This window comes from Chiloscyllium plagiosum, unplaced genomic scaffold (genome assembly GCF_037043375.1).
Source record: "Chiloscyllium plagiosum isolate Xiang-an unplaced genomic scaffold, Cpla_swu_hap1 HiC_scaffold_45, whole genome shotgun sequence".
Lineage (NCBI taxonomy): Eukaryota > Metazoa > Chordata > Chondrichthyes > Orectolobiformes > Hemiscylliidae > Chiloscyllium > Chiloscyllium plagiosum.
Genome location: NW_028270183.1, coordinates 3,081,988 through 3,102,825, shown reverse-complemented (window position 1 = coordinate 3,102,825; position 20,838 = coordinate 3,081,988). Strand labels below are relative to the sequence as shown.

At 46.2% G+C, this 20,838-nt stretch overlaps 1 protein-coding gene across 2 annotated transcripts; it reads left to right on the top strand.

Annotated features, from left to right (window-relative positions):
* The first annotated feature begins 3 nt into the window (after positions 1-3).
* LOC122552304 (transmembrane protein 205) lies at positions 4-9,361 on the top strand. Of its 2 annotated transcripts, none has more exons than XM_043695033.2 (4): positions 4-26; positions 3,229-3,347; positions 5,134-5,297; positions 7,850-9,361. In XM_043695033.2, the coding sequence occupies exons 2-4, from the start codon at positions 3,248-3,250 to the stop codon at positions 8,150-8,152; spliced, it is 567 nt and encodes a 188-aa protein (XP_043550968.1). In that variant the 5' UTR covers positions 4-26; positions 3,229-3,247; the 3' UTR covers positions 8,153-9,361. The 2 variants fall into 2 exon arrangements, with proteins under 2 accessions (XP_043550968.1, XP_087839257.1); XM_087983131.1 differs by lacking the exon at positions 4-26 and adding an exon at positions 676-1,315.
* Positions 9,362-20,838: the final 11,477 nt, after the last annotated feature.

Sequence of the window (20,838 nt, the reverse complement as noted above, 5' to 3'; positions counted from 1 at the left end):
TGGTTGTGGCCCGAAGCACGCAGCAGGTGAGTGACAGGAGCAGTCAGACATCCGGCCAGCGGAGAGCTTCAGGGCAGATTAGTGTCAGTTAAAAACAGCCGGGACAATCCCCCCGCCCCCCTTCCCCCAAAGCCGCTCCAAGTATCCGCTTCTCTGTTGCCGCCCACTGACGGTTGACCGTTAACCGTCCGGGCTTCTCGCGAACGTGTGACGTAGGCGATTCCAATACATGGGGCGTGGCTACTGACCCCGCCCATTTCTACTCTGACCCCGCCCGTTTCTACTCTGACCCCGCCCGTTTCTACTCTGACCCCGCCCATTTCTACACTGACCCCGCCCGTTTCTACTCTGACCCCGCCCGTTTCTACTCTGACCCCGCCCGTTTCTACTCTGACCCCGCCCATTTCTACACTGACCCCGCCCGTTTCTACTCTGACCCCGCCCGTTTCTACTCTGACCCCGCCCATTTCTACTCTGACTCCGCCCATTTCTACTCTGACTCCGCCCATTTCCACACTGGCCCCGCCCATTTCCACACTGGCCCCGCCCATTTCCGCTCTGATCCGCCCATTTCTACTCTGACCCCGCCCATTTCTACTCTGACCCCGTCCATTTCTACTGACCCCGCCCATTTCCACACTGGCCCCGCCCATTTCTGCTCTGATTACGCCCATTTCTGCTCTGACCCCGCCCATTTCTACTCTGACCCCGCCCATTTCTACTCTGATCCCGCCCACTTCCACGCTGACCCCGCCTGTTTCCGCTGTGACTCTGACCCCGCCCACAGGCGGAAGCAGTTGGAGCAGGCAGTGATCAGGCTGTAAGGGGTTGTGGTCAGGCTGCAGTGTGAGTGACTCTGGTGTAGAGTCACTCCACAGTTACAGTTTCTGTCACCATCTGGATAACGGTGTGGATTGAATGACCTGGTGCAGGACTGGCTGATGCCAGCAATGTTTAGATGTAGTTGTGAATAGCCACTTGATCAGTCAGTACCAACAGAGGGAGAGGAGGAATGGGCAGAGACATTCAGTATAACCTCCTACCTCTCAGTGTTTCACTGTCTGTGTGTCGCACACACTATGCTCAGAGCTTTCAATGTAACTGCAGGGAAACTTACAGAGTGCAGTCGAAACAGCTGCTCCACAGAAAAAACACAGCCAGTTATAATAACTCGTGTTCTCTAGGAAATCCTGCAGCAGCAGTTTGAACAGTGTTTGTCTTGGAGTGTGCTCTGGTCTTCAGTGGGGGAAGAAAAAGCCTGAGAGGAAGATACTGGCCAACTGAACTCCTCTGTTTCTGAAAAAATATACTCTTGGTATGAGTTCAAAATGAAATCTATTTGTTATAGACTCATAGAGTCATACAGCACAGAAACAGACTCTTTGGTCCAGCCAGTTCGTGCTGAACATCATCCCAAATTAAACTCGTCTCACCTGCCTGCACTTGGATCATATTCCCTCAAAACCTTTCCTGTTTATATCTTTTAAATGTTGTAACTACCCACATCCACCACTCCTCTGGAAGTTCATTCCACACACAAACTGCTCTGTACGTAGTATAAAGCCCCTCATGTCTTTTCAAAATCTTTCTCTTTCCTTAAAAATGTGTCCCTGGTCTTGAAATCCCCCACCCGCCCATCTCCCTTCCCACGTATGCGCTCCACCCTCCTCTCTGACCTATCACCTCCATCCCCACCCCCATTCACCTATTGTACTCTTTGCTACCTTCTCCCCAGCCACCCACCCCATTTATCTCCACCCTGGAAGCTCCCTGCCTCCATTCCTGATGAAGGACTTTTGCCTGAAACGTTGATTTTCCTGCTCCTTGGATGCTGCCTGACCTTTTCCAGCACCACTCTAATCTAAACTCTGGTTTCCAGTATCTGCAGTCCTCACTTTTGCCTGCCTGAAAAAAGTCCCATCCTATCCAGCCTCGCCTTATCTTCCATTCCCAGTATTCTGGAAGAGTGATTGAAAGAACTTATTGTGTTTCCTGAGCAAGTTCTAATTACAAAAAAACATTTGCAGTGATCTCTAACAGAAACCAATCCATATATGATACAAGCCATGAAATTATACCAAGTTTCATAATTGTAGAAAATGAAAGCCCTCAAATAAAATACTAAATAAAATATTAAATAGCAGCAGAATGTTTCCTGACACAAAGTGAGTTGACTGTGCCCACTTTGTGGAAGATTATACGGTCAAGTCTCTGATTGATGTGGGGCAAGAACCCACAACCTCCTAGCTGGGAGGTGCATGTATTACCATCAAGTCGCAATTGACACATGAGAACCAGCACCTGGGTGTATTGAGAGTGATGAGTCATTTCACATAACAGGTCACAGCCCTGAAACATGACCAGTTTCTCTCTCCATAGATGTTGCCTGACTCGCTCTACATTTTCTACTTTTATTTCTGCAGTCTTTTGCTTTTGTTTTAAAATAGAAGCTTTGTTTTTTTTTAATAAAGCCTTTCACTTGGACCCTGTTCTAGATAGAACATAGAACATTACAGCACAGTAAAGGCCCTTCAGCCCTCGATGTTGCACTGGCCTGTAAAACTAATCTGAAGCCTATCTAACCTGCACAATTCCATTTTCATCCATATGACTATCAGTTGGTGAGTCTACTACTGTTGCAGGTAGTGCGTTCCATGCCCTATTACTCTCTGAGTAAAGAAACTACCTCTGACATCTGTCCTATATCTATCACCCTTCACTTTAAAGCTTTGTCCCCTTGTGCGAGCCATCACCATTGGAGGATAAAGGCTCTCACTGTCCACCCTATCTAACCCTCTGATTATCTTCTATGTCTCAATTAAGTCACCTCTCAACGTTCTCTCCAAGGAAAAGAGCCTCAAGTCCCTCAGCCTTTCCTTGTAAGACCTTTCCTCCGTCCCAGGCAACATCCTAGTAAATCTCCTCTGCACCCTTTCCAATGCTTCCACATCCTATAATGCGGTGACTAGAGTAATGGTGTACACATTACTCCAAGTGCGGCCGCTCCAGAGTTTTGTACAGCTGCAACATGACCTCACGGCTCCAAAACTCAATCCCTTTACCAATAAGAGCTAACAGGCCGTATGCCTTCTGAACAACCCTATCAACCTGAATGGCAACTTTCAAGGATCTTGTCGCCAACAAAATTTGACATCGTAGAGGTGAAAACTGATGTTAAGAAAATAAATTGGATTAAATTAATTTTTCCTTTTCATTGTAATAAAACAGGGCTTGTTGAGATAATAGAATGCCAACAGAAGGAGATCCTACTAGCCTGGTTAAAACAGCCCATCTGATTCTACTGTCTACCTCCTGGGGTATGCAGATATGGGTGTCGTTCATATCGGGTAAGATGTGCAAGAACACTACTGCAGAGTTAATCAGGATCTGAACTGTGTGGTGAACAAATTAGGTTTTTGGATCACAGATTGTCACCAGAAACTGTCTCACAAAATTTTATTTATGAAATGATTTCAACTATATGATTTTATTAGATGTTCTTTAAAGATGTATTTTCTTTAAAAAACTTGAATTGAGTAATTCTGATTTGATTAATTGTAGTCACATGTTGCTAAGTAAAGTGAAAAACAATGTTTTGTGAGAGTACAACAGCAATTCTGGAGTTGTTCAGTTCTGGAAAGCTGTTACAGCTGAGAGTTGTGCCCATTAGCAGGGAATGTGCAGGTTTGGGTTTGCTGGCAGCTGAAAAACTGGAACTGTGGCCTAGCATCGCCTGGTCTCAGCTGCATTGGGGTGAGCACCAGCATCGCCTGGTCTCAGCTGCATTGGGGTGTACACCAGCACTGCCTGGTCTCAGCTGCATTGGGGTGTACACCAGCACTGCCTGGTCTCAGCTGCATTGGGGTGTACACCAGCATCACCTGGTCTCAGCTGCATTGGGGTGTACACCAGCATCGCCTGGTCTCAGCTGCATTGGGGTGTACACCAGCATCGCCTGGTCTCAGCTGCATTAGGGTGTACACCAGCACTGCCTGGTCTCAGCTGCATTGGGGTGTACACCAGCATCACCTGGTCTCAGCTGCATTGGGGTGTACACCAGCATCGCCTGGTCTCAGCTGCATTGGGGTGTACACCAGCACTGCCTGGTCTCAGCTGCATTGGGGTGTACACCAGCATCACCTGGTCTCAGCTGCATTGGGGTGTACACCAGCATCGCCTGGTCTCAGCTGCATTGGGGTGTACACCAGCACTGCCTGGTCTCAGCTGCATTGGGGTGTACACCAGCATCACCTGGTCTCAGCTGCATTGGGGTGTACACCAGCACTGCCTGGTCTCAGCTGCATTGGGGTGTACACCAGCATCACCTGGTCTCAGCTGCATTGGGGTGTACACCAGCACTGCCTGGTCTCAGCTGCATTGGGGTGAGCACCAGCATCGCCTGGTCTCAGCTGCATTGGGGTGTACACCAGCATCACCTGGTCTCAGCTGCATTGGGGTGAGCACCAGCATCGCCTGGTCTCAGCTGCATTGGGGTGAGCACCAGCATCGCCTGGTCTCAGCTGCATTGGGGTGAGCACCAGCATCGCCTGGTCTCAGCTGCATTGGGGTGTACACCAGCATCGCCTGGTCTCAGCTGCATTGGGGTGTACACCAGCACTGCCTGGTCTCAGCTGCATTGGGGTGTACACCAGCACTGCCTGGTCTCAGCTGCATTGGGGTGAGCACCAGCATCGCCTGGTCTCAGCTGCATTGGGGTGTACACCAGCATCACCTGGTCTCAGCTGCATTGGGGTGAGCACCAGCATCGCCTGGTCTCAGCTGCATTGGGGTGTACACCAGCATCACCTGGTCTCAGCTGCATTGGGGTGTACCCCAATGCAGCTGAGACCAGGCAAGTGTAGGCCAGGAGCTTGCAAGGGAAGAGGATTGGGGGTGAGTCACAAGATAATGATGGCCAATGAAGGCTATATGGCCCGCCTGAAAAAAGTACTAGCCACCCCAACCCCCACCAACTTCCTCACAGCAGTCTGTTGTTACTGAAAAGATTTTCACCTCCACAGGAAGATTTTGCTGAATCAGTTCTCAGTGTTGTGTTTGGGAATTTGAAATTGTAATTTTTTACATGAGGTAAGGTCAGAGTTTAAAGGTTTGAAATCTGTTCTTTCTCCGCAGGATTTGTTCTGATTAACAGCGTTAGCAGACATACATTTGGCTTGGTTCAAAGCAGCCTGTTTCCTTACTACCTGTACTCTGTCCTCGGAGGTTCATTTCTCAACCTGGCTCTTTATGCCTTATATCACCCACATGAGTTACTCAACAATGATGAAACTGTTCAGGTAACTGAGAGACAACATACAGCTGCTATCGAGATAAGGTACAGTGACTCAGAAACCACATACAAAAAGAGGTAGTTGCTTTAGTTTCCTGCTCTACTGAAGACTTGGACTTTTGTTACCCAAGATTCTGTCCATCATTTCTCCTCTGTTCTTACGTCTCAGTTAATTGCACAGCACTTGACAGGTACAACCTTCCTTTATTATTCCCCACTCACACCCCGGCAGGAATCATTGGATAGTAAACTGGAGAGAGATTCCCAAATGATTGTCCCACCAAGCCCCAGCCCAGATATTGAGATCAGTTACATTGTTCACCCTCATTCCTGCAAATCAGCTAAACTTAACACAGAGAGGTCAGAGGGCAGGAGCATACTCTGTAGTTCACTGACTTTAACAGTGAAGTCAACATAATATGTTAAATTAAGGTATAAAAATAATTCTATGAGAAACAGCCAAGGAGTTAGAGCATATGAGAGAGAGGAGCTGCAGGAGGCCATTTTGCCCCTGTGCCTGCTGCACTATTCAAGATATTCATGGCTCATCTTGTGGTGTTTCAACTTTCAAATTTTCATTTACCTTAGATTCTGCTCAGCGAGAGAATCTATTTACCTCTACCCCTGCCTTAGAAATACTTTAGTGCTCCTGAACCCACTGTCTTCTGAGGTAAAGAGTTCCAAAGTTTTACAACCCTCTAAAAGAAAAACAAATTCTCCTCATCTGTGTCCCGAAAAGGTTGACCCTAATTTTAAAACAATGTCTCCTAATTGTGGACTGACCTTTCCATGTCCCAGATCTTATACACTTCAATCCAGTCATCCCCCAGGCTTCTGACCTCTGGTGGAAACAATCCCAGCCTGTCCAAACTTTCCTCATAAGACAACCCACTCACTCCAGTATCAATCTCGTAAACCTCCCCTGAACCACTTCCAATCATTTAACATCCTTCCTTAAATAAGGAGACCAAAACTGGACATAGTATTGGAGATGGGCTCACCAACGTCCTGTACAACTGAAGTGTAACATTCTTAATGTTTGATTCCTTTGGTAATAAAGGAGGGCGTCCCATTAGCCTTCATGATTGTGTGCTTTACCTGTGTCTTAACCTCCAGTGTTTACTGCTATAGAATACCAAAACCCTTCTCTCCCTCAGAATTTCAGTCATCCTCCAGTTAAGTCATACCCTGGTTTTTTTTACACTTCTTGTTCAAGTGAACAACTTCACATTTTCCAACATGATATTCCAATGTTTGCCCATTTATTCAACCCAACTCTGTCTATCTGCAACGTCCTCAAGTCACCTTTACAACTTTCCCACCCTTCTTCGGGTCGTCTGTAAATGCAGCCACTGTACTGTCACTCCCCTCGTCTGACACATTGATGGGAATTGGAAAACATTGAGGCCACAGCACAGATCCGTGTAGGACTCCACATCTCACATTCGACAAATATGCTCTCTGGTTTCTATCAGCCAGTCAAAAGTTATAGTGTTATCCCAAAACAATGATACCCCACAGCCTTTGATGCGGCACCTTTTCAAATACTTTCTGGAAATTCAACTTCAGCCTGTCTACAGGATCTCCTTTATCCACAGCACATGGTATTCCTTCAAAGAACTTCAATAAATTGGTCAAATATGATTCCCCTTTGATAAACCCTGCTGACTTTTCATGATTATCTTGAGTTTCTCTAAGTGCCCAGTTCTAATTTCTTTAATAATGAATCCAACTCCTTCCCCTTGACAGACATTAAGATAACTGAACTATTATTTCCTGTCTTCCTCCCTCCCTTCTTGAGTAGCGAGGTTACATTGCTCCTTTCTAGTCTGCTTTCCTGAATCTAGGGATTTTTTTTTTAACAAATGAACACCAATGCGTACTATCTCTTTAACAAACTAAGACCTTAGGATGAAATCCATTAGGACCCAGGGATTATCCAGTCAGTTCCAACGAATCTAGCTGTATCTCTGTCTGCCCCAGGTTTCTCACCTTTCCTGCTCCTTTATAACCAGACTTTCGAAACTAGATGCCAAGCCATGCAGACTTTTCATTCTCCTTTACATGATTCAAGCATTGATGGAGGTCTTCATGTACATTCTCAGTAGGTACCATTACAGTGAAGATGCAGTTAATCATGTGCTTTGCTGCAGGTTCTAATGTTTAGACAAAAGCATTAGACCCTTCAGAAGAAGGATCACTGGTCAATACAAATACATGGTTAGGAAAGGTTTAGAAGGATCTGGGCGAAGGGGTTAGTGTGGATGGACATTTTGGTCTGCATGGACCAATTTGGGGTGAAGGGCCTGTCTCCCTGCTGTAGTTCCCAATCTCAGCAGGGTGCTACAGAGCTGCCGAATCTGTGTTTGCAGCACCGGTGATGGTGGCAGAGACAGGTCCTTTTCATTAACCCCCTTGTGGGTATGTGCTGAAAAACAGTGTGACTGATCCGAGAGCGGGGTGGGAGGAGAGTCCATGCTGTCTTCTGCAGGAGATGTGGGGGCTCAGGGAAAACTGATGGAATTCATTTCACTCCCAACCATTCCTGTTTTCTCACAGATAACATCGTTTTTTGTCTGTGTGATCTTCTCTGCACTCAATGCTCAGTGGTTCGGTCAGACAACGTCAGAGATTATGTTTAAAATGCACGAGATTGAGAAGGAACATCACTTGGGGCAGGAGATTGGGTTTGGGACGAACCGAGAGCCCTATAAAAGGTTGAAGAAGAAGGACCCGAAATACATGAGACTGAGCCGGAGATTTGTGAAATACCACGTCCTGTCCATGGTGTGTAACCTGATCTGTGTTATCTGCAATGGAATCAATCTGTTCTACACTGCAACCAATCTGAAGACTTTCTAAAAATTCTCCTGCTCCTTCCTCTGTGTCTGGCAAGGACTTTCTTTTTGAATTTTGTAATATCCTGGACATTGTGACCTCTGTGTAATCTCCATGTTGATGATTGTGTTTAAATATTTCAATTACTGTTCAGCAACAGGAAACAGCTCAATTTCGAAAAGCTTCAATGTCTGAGGAGCATAGTGGTGTAGCACATTGTCCTCCTAGCCCTGTGAGCAAGTCAATGCCTCTTGTTGGCATCCGTGCCTCAGTCTGGTACATGAGGTGGGTTGGAACATCCTGACTCATGTCAGTGTAGTTTCACAACACAAAACCCAGTGTGAAATCACACTGGATGAAATGGTGACTTACACTGCGGCCCTCTCTGGGGAACCTTTACTGTGACTTGTTGTGGAATTTCCATTTTCTTTTTTATGTGAGCTGTGATGAGATTCACCAACCTCAGCTCTGCTCAGGAGCTGGTCCAGGTCAGTGCTGGTTGTGGTTGGGGGGGGGTGCGGGGAGGTGAATTAGGCAGGTATCACTCTGTTGCCCTGGAAACGGTACTGGGATCCAGCAGCAGCAGCAGAAAGTGTGCAGGCAATGAAAAAACCATGCTGTGCATTGAAGATTCTGTGATTTAACTGCCTGGAATTGTGCAGAGGACAGTCACAGAGTCTGAATCCACTGTAGCACTATCTGACACATGTTAGAAACTAATTTCTGTTCTAAGGCCCCAAATGTTTTTGTCAGCACAGAACAAATTAGTTCACAGTCACAGAGTCTGATGAATACAGGAAGGTGAAACTTTCCATGTCCAATGATAAAATACTGTGCACACTGGAAATCTGAAATATCAAAGTTTGGGAGACGATTTGTAGCTCGGGTGCTCGTTGTTGTGGTTCTGTTCGCCAAGCTGGGAATTTGTGTTGCAGACGTTTCGTCCCCTGTCTAGGTGACATCCTCAGTGCTTGGGAGCCTCCTGTGAAGCGCTTCTGTGATCTTTCCTCCGGCATTTGTAGTGATTTGTATCTGCCACTTCCGGTTGTCAGTTCCAGCTGTCCGCTGCAGTGGCCGGTATATTGGGTCCAGGTCAATGTGTTTATTGATACTACTATTATAGGACAAGCCAAACAGAGAACAGCCAGGGAATTCCTAGAGGCATGGCACTCATCCACAGATTCAATCAATAAGCACATCGACCTGGACCCAATATACCGGCCACCGCAGCGGACAGCTGGAACTGACAACCGGAAGTGGCAGATACAAACCACTATAAATGCCGGAGGAAACACCACAGAAGTGATTCACAGGAGGCTCCCAAGCACTGAGGATGTCACCTAGACAGGGGACGAAACGTCCGCAACACAAATTCCCAGCTCGGCGAACAGAACCACAACAATCTGAAATATAACCAGAAAGGGTCAGACAGAGAAACAGGACTAATGTCCCAAGTCATAATCTTCCGTCAAAACTAGGAAATGTTTCTGAAATGGGGTGGGGTGGAGAGTGGAGAAAAAGCAAGATGTGTGAAAAGACAGAAGGCAGGAGAGATTCAAAGAGAAAAGAATTATTGTTGATGGGCCGAAGGGACTGAGATTGCAATGTGTAAGTAAACGTAGGGCACAAACTTGGCTGAGTGACAGGAAACAGTAATGGTTCATGAGTATTATTCAGGCTGGAGTAAGGATTGTCATCAAGCTTCCCAGCGGTCAGTCCTGGGACTCCTGCTTTTCCTCATTTTTATAAATGATCTGAATCTTAGTGTACTGATGATGAAAATTTGAAAGCATTACAAACAGAGGAAGAGCAGGATAGCGTGTAATTTCAAAACAACATTGACAAGTTGTTGTGTGATCAGTATGATTGGTCGGATACTGGTTTAGGGTTAATGCTGAGCACTATAAGCCGTTTGCAGACATGCTGATCTGATTCTGCCTGAACTCAGTGTTGACACCAGAAGGCTGTAATGTGCTGACAATGTACTCGTCTCTCGGTGGGGAGACCATATTCAGATTGGGTGAGGCAGCTTTGCAGAATCCCTCTGTTTATTGAACGTCACCATGAGCATGACCACTCCGGTCTCCTGTCCTTCAACATCTCTGTCCTTCGCCTCCTACATGTTGCCAGTGAGGCTGAGGGAAGAGCAGCTCCTGTTCCCATTCAGTACTCTACTGCCTTGTGGACTCAATACTGAGAGGTTAACAATTCGCTCCAGAATCCCTGTCCCTGTTTTGTTTCCTTTCTCTACGTTTCAATTTTAATCGTCTTTTTGCACTTGGATTGCAGGTATCCATCACTCTGCCATTCACCCCTCCTCTGGACACACTTTCAGTTTCTTTCCCATTCCCTCCAGCTCAACACCATCAGCTGCTCTGTCACCAAGTGTCTCCCATCTTCTACCCAAATCACCAACGTTTCCTTCTGTTCCTTCTCCACATCTCTGCCACCCAACAGCCACTATATTATTACCCGTTCCTGGTTCTGAGAATAGGCCACTGACCTGAAATATTAACACTGTTTTACTACATAAATGCTGCCAGACCAGCCGAGTCTTTCCATCATTGTTTTCTGGGTACGTTCGACAGGAGCTGATCTTCTGGGTGAGTGTGACCGATGTGATGGTGATGCTGTGTCAGGAACCAACCTCCACACACAATGTGTTCTCTCATCTGAGGAGCTGCCTTTGATATAATAATTAAAATAAAGGTCTAATCAAACAAAGAGATTATCCAGTATTATCCTCAGTGTATATCGCGGGCTGCCCCAGACAGTAGCTCTCTCTCCAGGGAGGCTGGGGCCCAGGTACAATCACACCAGGTAACCAGATCCCTACCTACACACTGAGGGGTCTCTGTCCCATTGTGTCCGTTCAGGTCACAAAGTGTTGTTGGGGGGAGGGGGGTGTTCGTGATTGGTTGATTCCACCCTCTCCACCTGTTTTCTCCCCCCACCCCACCCTTGCCACAACCACTGCCTTGAGCTGAGGTAGTCACGGGCGCTGACTCCTCCCTCTGCCGTGACAGTCAGAGAGGAAGATAAACCAACAGTGACAAAAACTGCCCCAGGAAACAGGTTTCCCAGCTAACATATTCCAGCTATGGTCACCATTGTTCCTGGCAGGAATTGTACAGTTAAGCTGAAAGAGCGAGAGTGATTACAGAAGTGCTCCAAGATGGACAGGATGTGTATTTGTGTGTGAATGTATGAACCTCGGGTGGTGCCAGAACAGGATGAGCTGAGATACTGACCATGTCAGATACTCTATTGATCCACTTCAGTCACAGAGAAGTTCTCTCTTAGGGAATCCACAACTTATATATGACAGAGTACCAAACCATCATCTACTGTATCTGTTGCACCCGATGTGGTCACCTCTACATTGGGGAGACAGGATGCCTACTTGCAGAGCATTTCAGAGAACATCTCTGGGGCACTCACACCAAATGAACCCACCGGCCCATGGCTGAACACTTCAACTCCCCCTCCCACTCCACCAAGGACATGCAGGTCCTGGGCCTCCTCCACTGCCAAATCCTTACCACCCAACGCCTGGAGGAAGAATGCCTAATATTCTGCTTTGGGACCCTGCAACCACACTGGATCAATGTGGATTTCACCAGTTTCCTCATTTCCTCTCTCCCCACATTATCCCAGTCCCAAGCCTCCAACTCGGCACCGCTCTCCTGACCTGTCCATCACCTTTCCCACTTATCCACTCCACCCCCCCCAGACCTATCACCTTCTCCCTCGACTTCATCTACCCATCGCTTTCTCAGCTACCTTCCCCCTCCCATTTATCTCTCAGCCCTCCTGGCCCACAAGCTTCTTCCCTGATGAAGGGCTTATGCCTGAATCATTGATTCTCCTGCTCCTCAGATGCTGCCTAACCTGCTGTGCTTTTCCAGCACCCACATTCTCGACTCTGATCTCCAGCAGCTGCAGTCCTCACTTTCTCCTCCTGAAGACTGAAGTGACCTAGTTTCTGATATGGGGGTCACTGTGCTCAGAACTATGACCTTCCCTAGCATCGACAGAGCTACCAATGGGTCTTTTCCACAGTCTGGTAAGATGGTTACTCACTGAACCCCAGTACAGCTGGAACAGGAACAATGAGGGATACTGACAGGTGCAGCCTGAGATCCCTAAGAATGGTGATATACACCTTATTTTTACAGTACTGTGAAACAGAAGCTGTAACTGGGAGTCAGCTGCTTGTCTGAAGTCAGGAAAGATGTTACAGATCCAACCATATCTTGTAGTGCCTGCTTAACAAGCTAGCTGTAGATTACCAAGTAACATTATATGTTTGTTAAAACATTATCTTTTTATGTCATGTAAAATCTCAACACATTCTATTTCTGATCATGTCTTACATTTCCCACCAGTTTGATCTTAACAATTTGTGTATTAAATGTATGAATTGAAATATTTGAAGCCATCACCTTTCACAGGAGTCCTGTTGCTGACCAGCTGAAATGGCTGCATATGTTCACAGATACACATTGCTTTCGAATCTTGCACATCCACAGGTTCTCTCTTTGACATACCCTAATTAAATGAAAATGTGGAGGAGCCAGTGTTGGACTGGGGTTACAAATCACACAACACCAGATTATAGTCCAACAGGTTTAATTGGAAGCACTAGCTTTCGAAGCGCTACTCTTTCATCAGGTGGTTGTGGAGGACACAATTGTAAGTCAGAATTTCTAGCAAACGTTTACAGTGTGATGTAACTTTTGCTATTAATCCTGTGTCTTATGATCCTGCTCCACAACCACCTGATGAAGGAGCGTCGCTCCGAAAGTTAGTGCTTCCAATTAAACCTGTTGGACTATAACCTGGTGTTGTGTGATATTTTAACTAATTAAATAATGTTTAGCTGAAGAATGGTTTCAGACAGAGTGACTGAGCTGGAAAATCCCTGGTTGGTGCTGAGTTTTAGCAGTGACTGATGTCAGGAGAAGTGCTGTAATGACAGCTAAGCTCAGAGCAGGGAAATTAAACCAATTCTGTGCTACTCCTTCAGACATCACTATACTTTTTGGTGCAACACAAGGTGCAAGGGTGAGGGTGGGGTTGGAGGGTGTATTGTCCTGACAGCACCTGGGTATGGGTGAGGGTTGATTTGGAATTGGTGAGGAGGGTCATACTGCATGGAAATAGCCCCTTCAGTCCAACTCGTCCATGCTGACCAGATAGCCTAAATTAATCTAGTGCCAGTTGTCAGCACCCGGCCCATATCCCTCCAAACCCTTCCTATTCATGTGCCCATCCAGATGCCTTTTAAATGTTGCAGTTGTACCAGTCTCCACCACTCCCTCTGGCAGTACATTATATGTACACATACCACCCTCTGCGTGAAAAAGTTGCCCCTTAGGTCCCTTTTATATCTTTCCCCTCTCATCCGAAACCTGTGCCCTCTAGTTTTGGACTCCCCCACCCCAGGTAAAAGAACTTGTCAATTTACTCTATCCATGCCCCTCATTTTATAGACCTCTATAAGGTCACCCCTCAGCCTTCGATGCTCCAGGGAAAACAGCCCCAGCCTATTCAGCCTCTCCCTGTAGCTCAAATCCTCCGAACCTTGCAACATCCTTGTCGATCTTTTCTGAACCCTTTCAAGTTTCACAACATCCTTCCTATAGCAGAGAGACCAGAACTGAACAGTACAATATTCCAAAAATGGCCTAACCAACTCCTGCACTGACCAATAAAGGAAAGTATACCAAACATTTTCTTCACTATCCTATCTACCTGTGATTGCATTTTCAAGGAGCTATGAACCTGTACGCCAAGGTCTCTTTGTTCAGCAACACTCCACAGGACCTTCCCATCAAATATATAAATGCTGCCCTGATTTGCCTTTCCAAAATTCAGCACCTAAATTATCTAAACTAAACCTCATCTGCCACTTCTCAGCCCATTGGCCCGTCTGATCACGATCCTGTTGTAATCTGAGGTAACCTTCTTCACTGTCCACTCTATCTCCAATTTTGATGTCATCTGCAAACTTCTAAAAATACTTCCCATGTTCACATTCAAATCATGTGTTGAGTGTTTACAAGAACTTTTTTTTTATTCTAGAGAGGGAGTAAAACAACCGTCTCTTGGGAAATAAGGCAGGGCAAGTGACTGAGGTGTGTCAGTGGGGGAGCACTTTGGGATTAGTGACCATAATTCTATTAGTTTTAAAATAATGATGGAAAAGGATAGACCTGATCTAAAAGCTAAAGTTCTAAATTGGAGAAAGGCTAATTTTGACGGTATTATGTAGGAACTTTCAAAGGTTGATTGGGAAAGGCTATTCAAAGCAATGGGATGGTTGGAAGGTTCAAAAATGAGATAACAAGAGTCCAGAGGCAGTATATTCCTGTTTGGGTGAAGAGTAAGGTTGATACATGTAGAGAATGCTGGATGACTAGAGAAATTAGGGCTCTGGTTAAGAAAAAGAAAGAAACCTAGGTCAGACTTCTTTTCATTGGAGAAAAGGAGGAGAAGAGGGGACCTAATTGAGGTATACAAGATAATGCGAGGCTTAGATAGAGTCGATAGCCAGAGACTATTTCCCAGGGCAGAAATGACTAACACGAGGGGTCATAGTTTTAAGCTGGTTGGAGGAAAGTATAGAGGGGATATCAGAGGCGGGTTCTTTACACAGAGAGTTGTGAGAGCATGGAATGTGTTGCCAGCAGCAGTTGTGGAGGCAGGGTCATTGGGGACATTTAAGAAACTCCTGGACATGTATATGGTCACAGAAATTTGAGGGTGCATACATGAGGATCAGTGGTCGGCACAACATCGTGGGCTGAAGGGCCTGTTCTGTGCTGTACTGTTCTATGTTCTATGTTCTAAGTTGGAGACATATGGGATCAAGTGAATCGCTGGAGGAGTGTGGTATGAATATACTCAAGGGAAATCAGGAGGGCAAAAAAGGGATATGATAGTTTTGGCAAATAGGGTTAAGGAGAATCCAAAGGGATTCCTCAAACACATTAAGGACAGAAGGGTAACGAGGGAGAGAATAGGGCCCCTCAAAGATCAGCAAGGCAGCCTATGTGTGGAGCTGCAGGAGATACGAGATGCTAAACGAGTTTCATGTCAGTATGTACTGTGAAGAAGGATATAGAAGCTAGAGCACTTGGAGAAACAAACAATGATATTTTGCAAAGTCTCCATATTACAGAGGAGACGGTGCTGGATGTCTTAAAGTCCCTGGGACCTGATTTGGAGTATCCCAGGACTCTGCAGGAAGCTAGAGATGTGATTGCTGGGCTCCTTACTGAGATGTTTGTATCATTGATAGCCACAGTTAAGGTGCCGATAGATTGGAGGTTGGCTAACATGGTGCCACTATGTAAGAAAGGTAGTAATGAAAAGCCTGATATCAGTGGTGGGCAAGTTGTTGGAGGGGATTCTGAGGGACAGGATTTACATGTATTTGGAAAGGCAAGGACTGATTAGGGATAGTCCACATCGCGTGTCACTAACCTGATTGAGTTTTCTGAACAAGTAACAAAGAGGATTGATGAGGGCAGAGCAGTGGATGTAATCCATATGGACTTCAGTAAGATGTTCAAGATTCCTCATGGGAGACTGGTTAGTAAGGTTTGATCACATGGATTAGGATGGAGGTAGCCATTTGGATATAAAATTGGTTTGAAGGTAGGAGGCAGAGGGAGATGGTGAGGGTTGTTCAGTCTAATGGTCTGTGAGCAGTGATGTGCCGCAAGGATCGATGCTGGGTCCACTGCTTTTTGTCACTTATATAAATGATTTTTATCTGGTCAGCATGGTCAAGTTGGACTGAAGGGTCTGTTTGCATGCTGTACAGCTCTTTTGACTCTATGACTTCCTCCCCATGCAAAACCTTAACGCTATGGCAGGCTCAGTGTGTGTTTGGAAAGTTAAATATACACAATTCAGGATACAACAACATATTCACAGAGATGGAATGGATGGTTAAAAATTGGATTATATTTCATGAGGTTACAGTTTCACTGGTGTTGGTACGCTCTTTGCGGGGTTTCTGAATCCTTCCCATATTTCTCATAACTCCGTTTCTATTTATCCATCTTTTCATCAAAACGGCCAGTGCGCACTCAAAGAACCCAGAGTACACAAAATTCAGGACAGGCAACAACTTCATAGTGCAAAGGCTCAAGATGTGATCAAAGGTTAATGAACAGTGAACTCATGATCAGAGGTGACTCTCACAGCACACCCATCCCTGGGGGAAATTCTCATGCTTGTTGTTCACGTAGTCTCAGGGCACTTTGGCCTTACAATAAAGTTGAAAATTACAGATATGTATCAGCCCAACCCTGGCTACGAATTCCTCAATCCCCCACCCTCCACAGTCACAGGGTATTGTTCAGTATGGAGGAGAAAGTGAGGGCTGCAGATGCTGGAGATCAGAGCTGAAAATGTGTTGCTGGAAAAGCGCAGCAGGTCAGGCAGCATCCAAGGAGCAGGAGAATCGACGTTTCGGGCATAAGCCCTCATTCAGGAATGAGGACTTTCCTCATTCCTGAAGAAGGGCTTATGCCCGAAACGTCGATTCTCCTGTTCCTTGGATGCTGCCTGACCTGCTGCGCTTTTCCAGCAATACACTTTCAGCATTGTTCAGTATGGAGCCCTGGGAGGCTCATCTCCACTGTCACACACAGGAAAACAAAACTGACCATCCCCTGGGGGAGGACTGTACAGAACGGTTTTAGTAACTGAGGACTGTACAGAACTGCTTGAGTAACTGGGGAAGGACTGTACAGAGCTGCTTTAGTAACTGGGGGAAGGACTGTACAGAACTGCTTTAGTAACCGAGGACTGTACAGAACTGCTTGAGTAACTGGGGAAGGACTGTATGGAACTGCTTTAGTAACTGGGGAAGGACTGTACAGAACTGTTTTAGTAACTGAGGATTGTACAGAACTGCTTGAGTAACTGGGGAAGGACTGTACAGAACTGCTTTAGTAACTGGGGAAGGACTGTACAGAACCGCTTTAGTAACTGGGGAAAGGACTGTATGGAACTGCTTTAGTAACTGGGGGAAGGACTGTACAGAGCTGCTTTAGTAACTGGGGAAGGACTGCACAGAACTGTTTTAGTAACTGAGGACTGTACAGAACTGCTTTAGTAACTGGGGAAGGACTGTATGGAACTGCTTTAGTAACTGGGGAAGGACTGTGCAGAACTGCTTTAGTAACTGGGGAAGGACTGTACAGAACTGCTTTAGTAACTGGGGAAGGACTGTATGGAACTGCTTTAGTAACTGAGGAAGGACTGCACAGAACTGTTTTAGTAACTGAGGACTGTACAGAACTGCTTTAGTAACTGGGGAAGGACTGTACAGAGCTGCTCTAGTAACTGGGGAAAGGACTGTGCAAAACTGTTTTAGTAACTGAGGACTGTACAGAACTGCTTTAGTAACTGGGGAAGGACTGTATGGAACTGCTTTAGTAACTGGGGAAGGACTGCACAGAACTGTTTTAGTAACTGAGGACTGTACAGAACTGCTTTAGTAACTGGGGAAGGACTGTATGGAACTGCTTTAGTAACTGGGGGAAGGACTGTACAGAACTGCTTTAGTAACTGGGGAAGGACTGTATGGAACTGCTTTAGTAACTGGGGGAAGGACTGTACAGAACTGCTTGAGTAACTGGGGGAAGGACTGTACAGAACTGCTTTAGTAACTGGGGAAGGACTGTGCAGAACTGTTTTAGTAACTGGGGAAGGACTGTACAGAACTGCTTTAGTAACTGGGGAAGGACTGTACAGAACTGCTTTAGTAACTGGGGGAAGGACTGTACAGAACTGCTTTAGTAACTGGGGAAGGACTGTACAGAACTGCTTTAGTAACTGGGGAAGGACTGTGCAGAACTGCTTTAGTAACTGGGGAAGGACTGTACAGAACTGCTTTAGTAACTGGGGAAGGACTGTACAGAACTGCTTTAGTAACTGGGGAAGGACTGTACAGAACTGCTTTAGTAACTGGGGAAAGGACTGTGCAGAACTGCTTTAGTAACTGGGGAAGGACTGTACAGAACTGCTTTAGTAACTGGGGAAGGACTGTACAGAACTGCTTTAGTAACTGGGGAAGGACTGTATGGAACTGCTTTAGTAACTGGGGGAAGGACTGTACAGAACTGCTTGAGTAACTGGGGGAAGGACTGTACAGAACTGCTTTAGTAACTGGGGAAGGACTGTACAGAACTGCTTTAGTAACTGGGGGAAGGACTGTACAGAACTGCTTTAGTAACTGGGGAAGGACTGTACAGAACTGCTTTAGTAACTGGGGAAGGACTGTACAGAACTGCTTTAGTAACTGGGGAAGGACTGTACAGAACTGCTTTAGTAACTGGGGAAGGACTGTACAGAACTGCTTTAGTAACTGGGGAAAGGACTGTGCAGAACTGCTTTAGTAACTGGGGAAGGACTGTACAGAACTGCTTTAGTAACTGGGGGAAGGACTGTACAGAACTGCTTTAGTAACTGGGGGAAGGACTGTACAGAACTGCTTTAGTAACTGGGGAAGGACTGTACAGAACTGCTTTAGTAACTGGGGAAGGACTGTGCAGAACTGCTTTAGTAACTGGGGAAGGACTGTGCAGAACTGCTTTAGTAACTGGGGAAGGACTGTGCAGAACTGCTTTAGTAACTGGGGAAGGACTGTGCAGAACTGCTTTAGTAACTGGGGAAGGACTGTGCAGAACTGCTTTAGTAACTGGGGAAGGACTGTGCAGAACTGCTTTAGTAACTGGGGAAGGACTGTATGGAACTGCTTTAGTAACTGGGGAAGGACTGTGCAGAACTGCTTTAGTAACTGGGGAAAGGACTGTGCAGAACTGCTTTAGTAACTGGGGGAAGGACTGTACAGAACTGCTTTAGTAACTGGGGGAAGGACTGTACAGAACTGCTTTAGTAACTGGGGGAAGGACTGTGCAGAACTGCTTTAGTAACTGGGGGAAGGACTGTACAGAACTGCTTTAGTAACTGGGGAAGGACTGTACAGAACTGCTTTAGTAACTGGGGAAGGACTGTACAGAACCGCTTTAGTAACTCGGGAAGGACTGTACAGAACTGCTTTAGTAACTGGGGAAGGACTGTACAGAACTGCTTTAGTAACTGGGGGAAGGACTGTACAGAACTGCTTTAGTAACTGGGGAAGGACTGTACAGAACTGCTTTAGTAACTGGGGAAGGACTGTACAGAACCGCTTTAGTAACTCGGGAAGGACTGTACAGAACTGCTTTAGTAACTGGGGAAGGACTGTACAGAACTGCTTTAGTAACTGGGGAAGGACTGTACAGAACTGCTTTAGTAACTGGGGAAGGACTGTGCAGAACTGCTTTAGTAACTGGGGAAGGACTGTACAGAACTGCTTTAGTAACTGGGGAAGGACTGTACAGAACTGCTTTAGTAACTGGGGAAGGACTGTACAGAACTGCTTTAGTAACTGGGGAAGGACTGTGCAGAACTGCTTTAGTAACTGGGGAAGGACTGTATGGAACTGCTTTAGTAACTGGGGAAGGACTGTACAGAACTGCTTTAGTAACTGGGGAAGGACTGTACAGAACTGCTTTAGTAACTGGGGAAGGACTGTACAGAACTGCTTTAGTAACTGGGGAAGGACTGTGCAGAACTGCTTTAGTAACTGGGGAAGGACTGTGCAGAACTGCTTTAGTAACTGGGGAAGGACTGTACAGAACTGCTTTAGTAACTGGGGAAGGACTGTACAGAACTGCTTTAGTAACTGGGGAAAGGACTGTGCAGAACTGCTTTAGTAACTGGGGAAAGGACTGTGCAGAACTGCTTTAGTAACTGGGGAAGGACTGTACAGAACTGCTTTAGTAACTGGGGAAGGACTGTGCAGAACTGCTTTAGTAACTGGGGAAGGACTGTATGGAACTGCTTTAGTAACTGGGGAAGGACTGTACAGAACTGCTTTAGTAACTGGGGAAAGGACTGTGCAGAACTGCTTTAGTAACTGGGGAAGGACTGTGCAGAACTGCTTTAGTAACTGGGGAAGGACTGTTTGAAACTGCTTTAGTAACTGGGGAAGGACTGTACAGAACTGCTTTAGTAACTGGGGAAGGACTGCACAGAACTGTTTTAGTAACTGAGGACTGTACAGAACTGCTTTCGTTCCTGGGGAAGGACTGTACAGAACTGCTTTAGTAACTGGGGAAGGACTGCACAGAACTGTTTTAGTAACTGAGGACTGTACAGAACTGCTTTCGTTCCTGGGGAAGGACTGTACAGAACTGCTTTAGTAACTGGGGAAGGATTACAGAACTGCTTGAATAACTGGGGAAGGACTGTATGGAACTGCTTTAGTAACTGGAGTGTATATTCACTGGGAGTATTTGCTGTGGGACTATCCCCAGTGTATATTCAGTGGGAGTATTTGCTGTGGGACTATCCCCAGTGTATATTCACTGGGAGTATTTGCTATGGGATCCCTCCCAGTGTAGATTCAGGGGAGTATTTGCTGTGGGATCCCTCCCAGTGTATATCCACTGGGAGTATTTGCTGTAGGATCCCTCCCCGCTTATATTCACTGGGAGTATTTGCTGTGGGACTATCCCCAGTGTAGATTCACCGGGAGTATTTGCTGTGGAATCCCTCTCAGTGCATATCCACTGGGAGTATTTGCTATGGGATCCCTCCCAGTGCATATCCACTGGGAGTATTTGCTATGGGATCCCTCC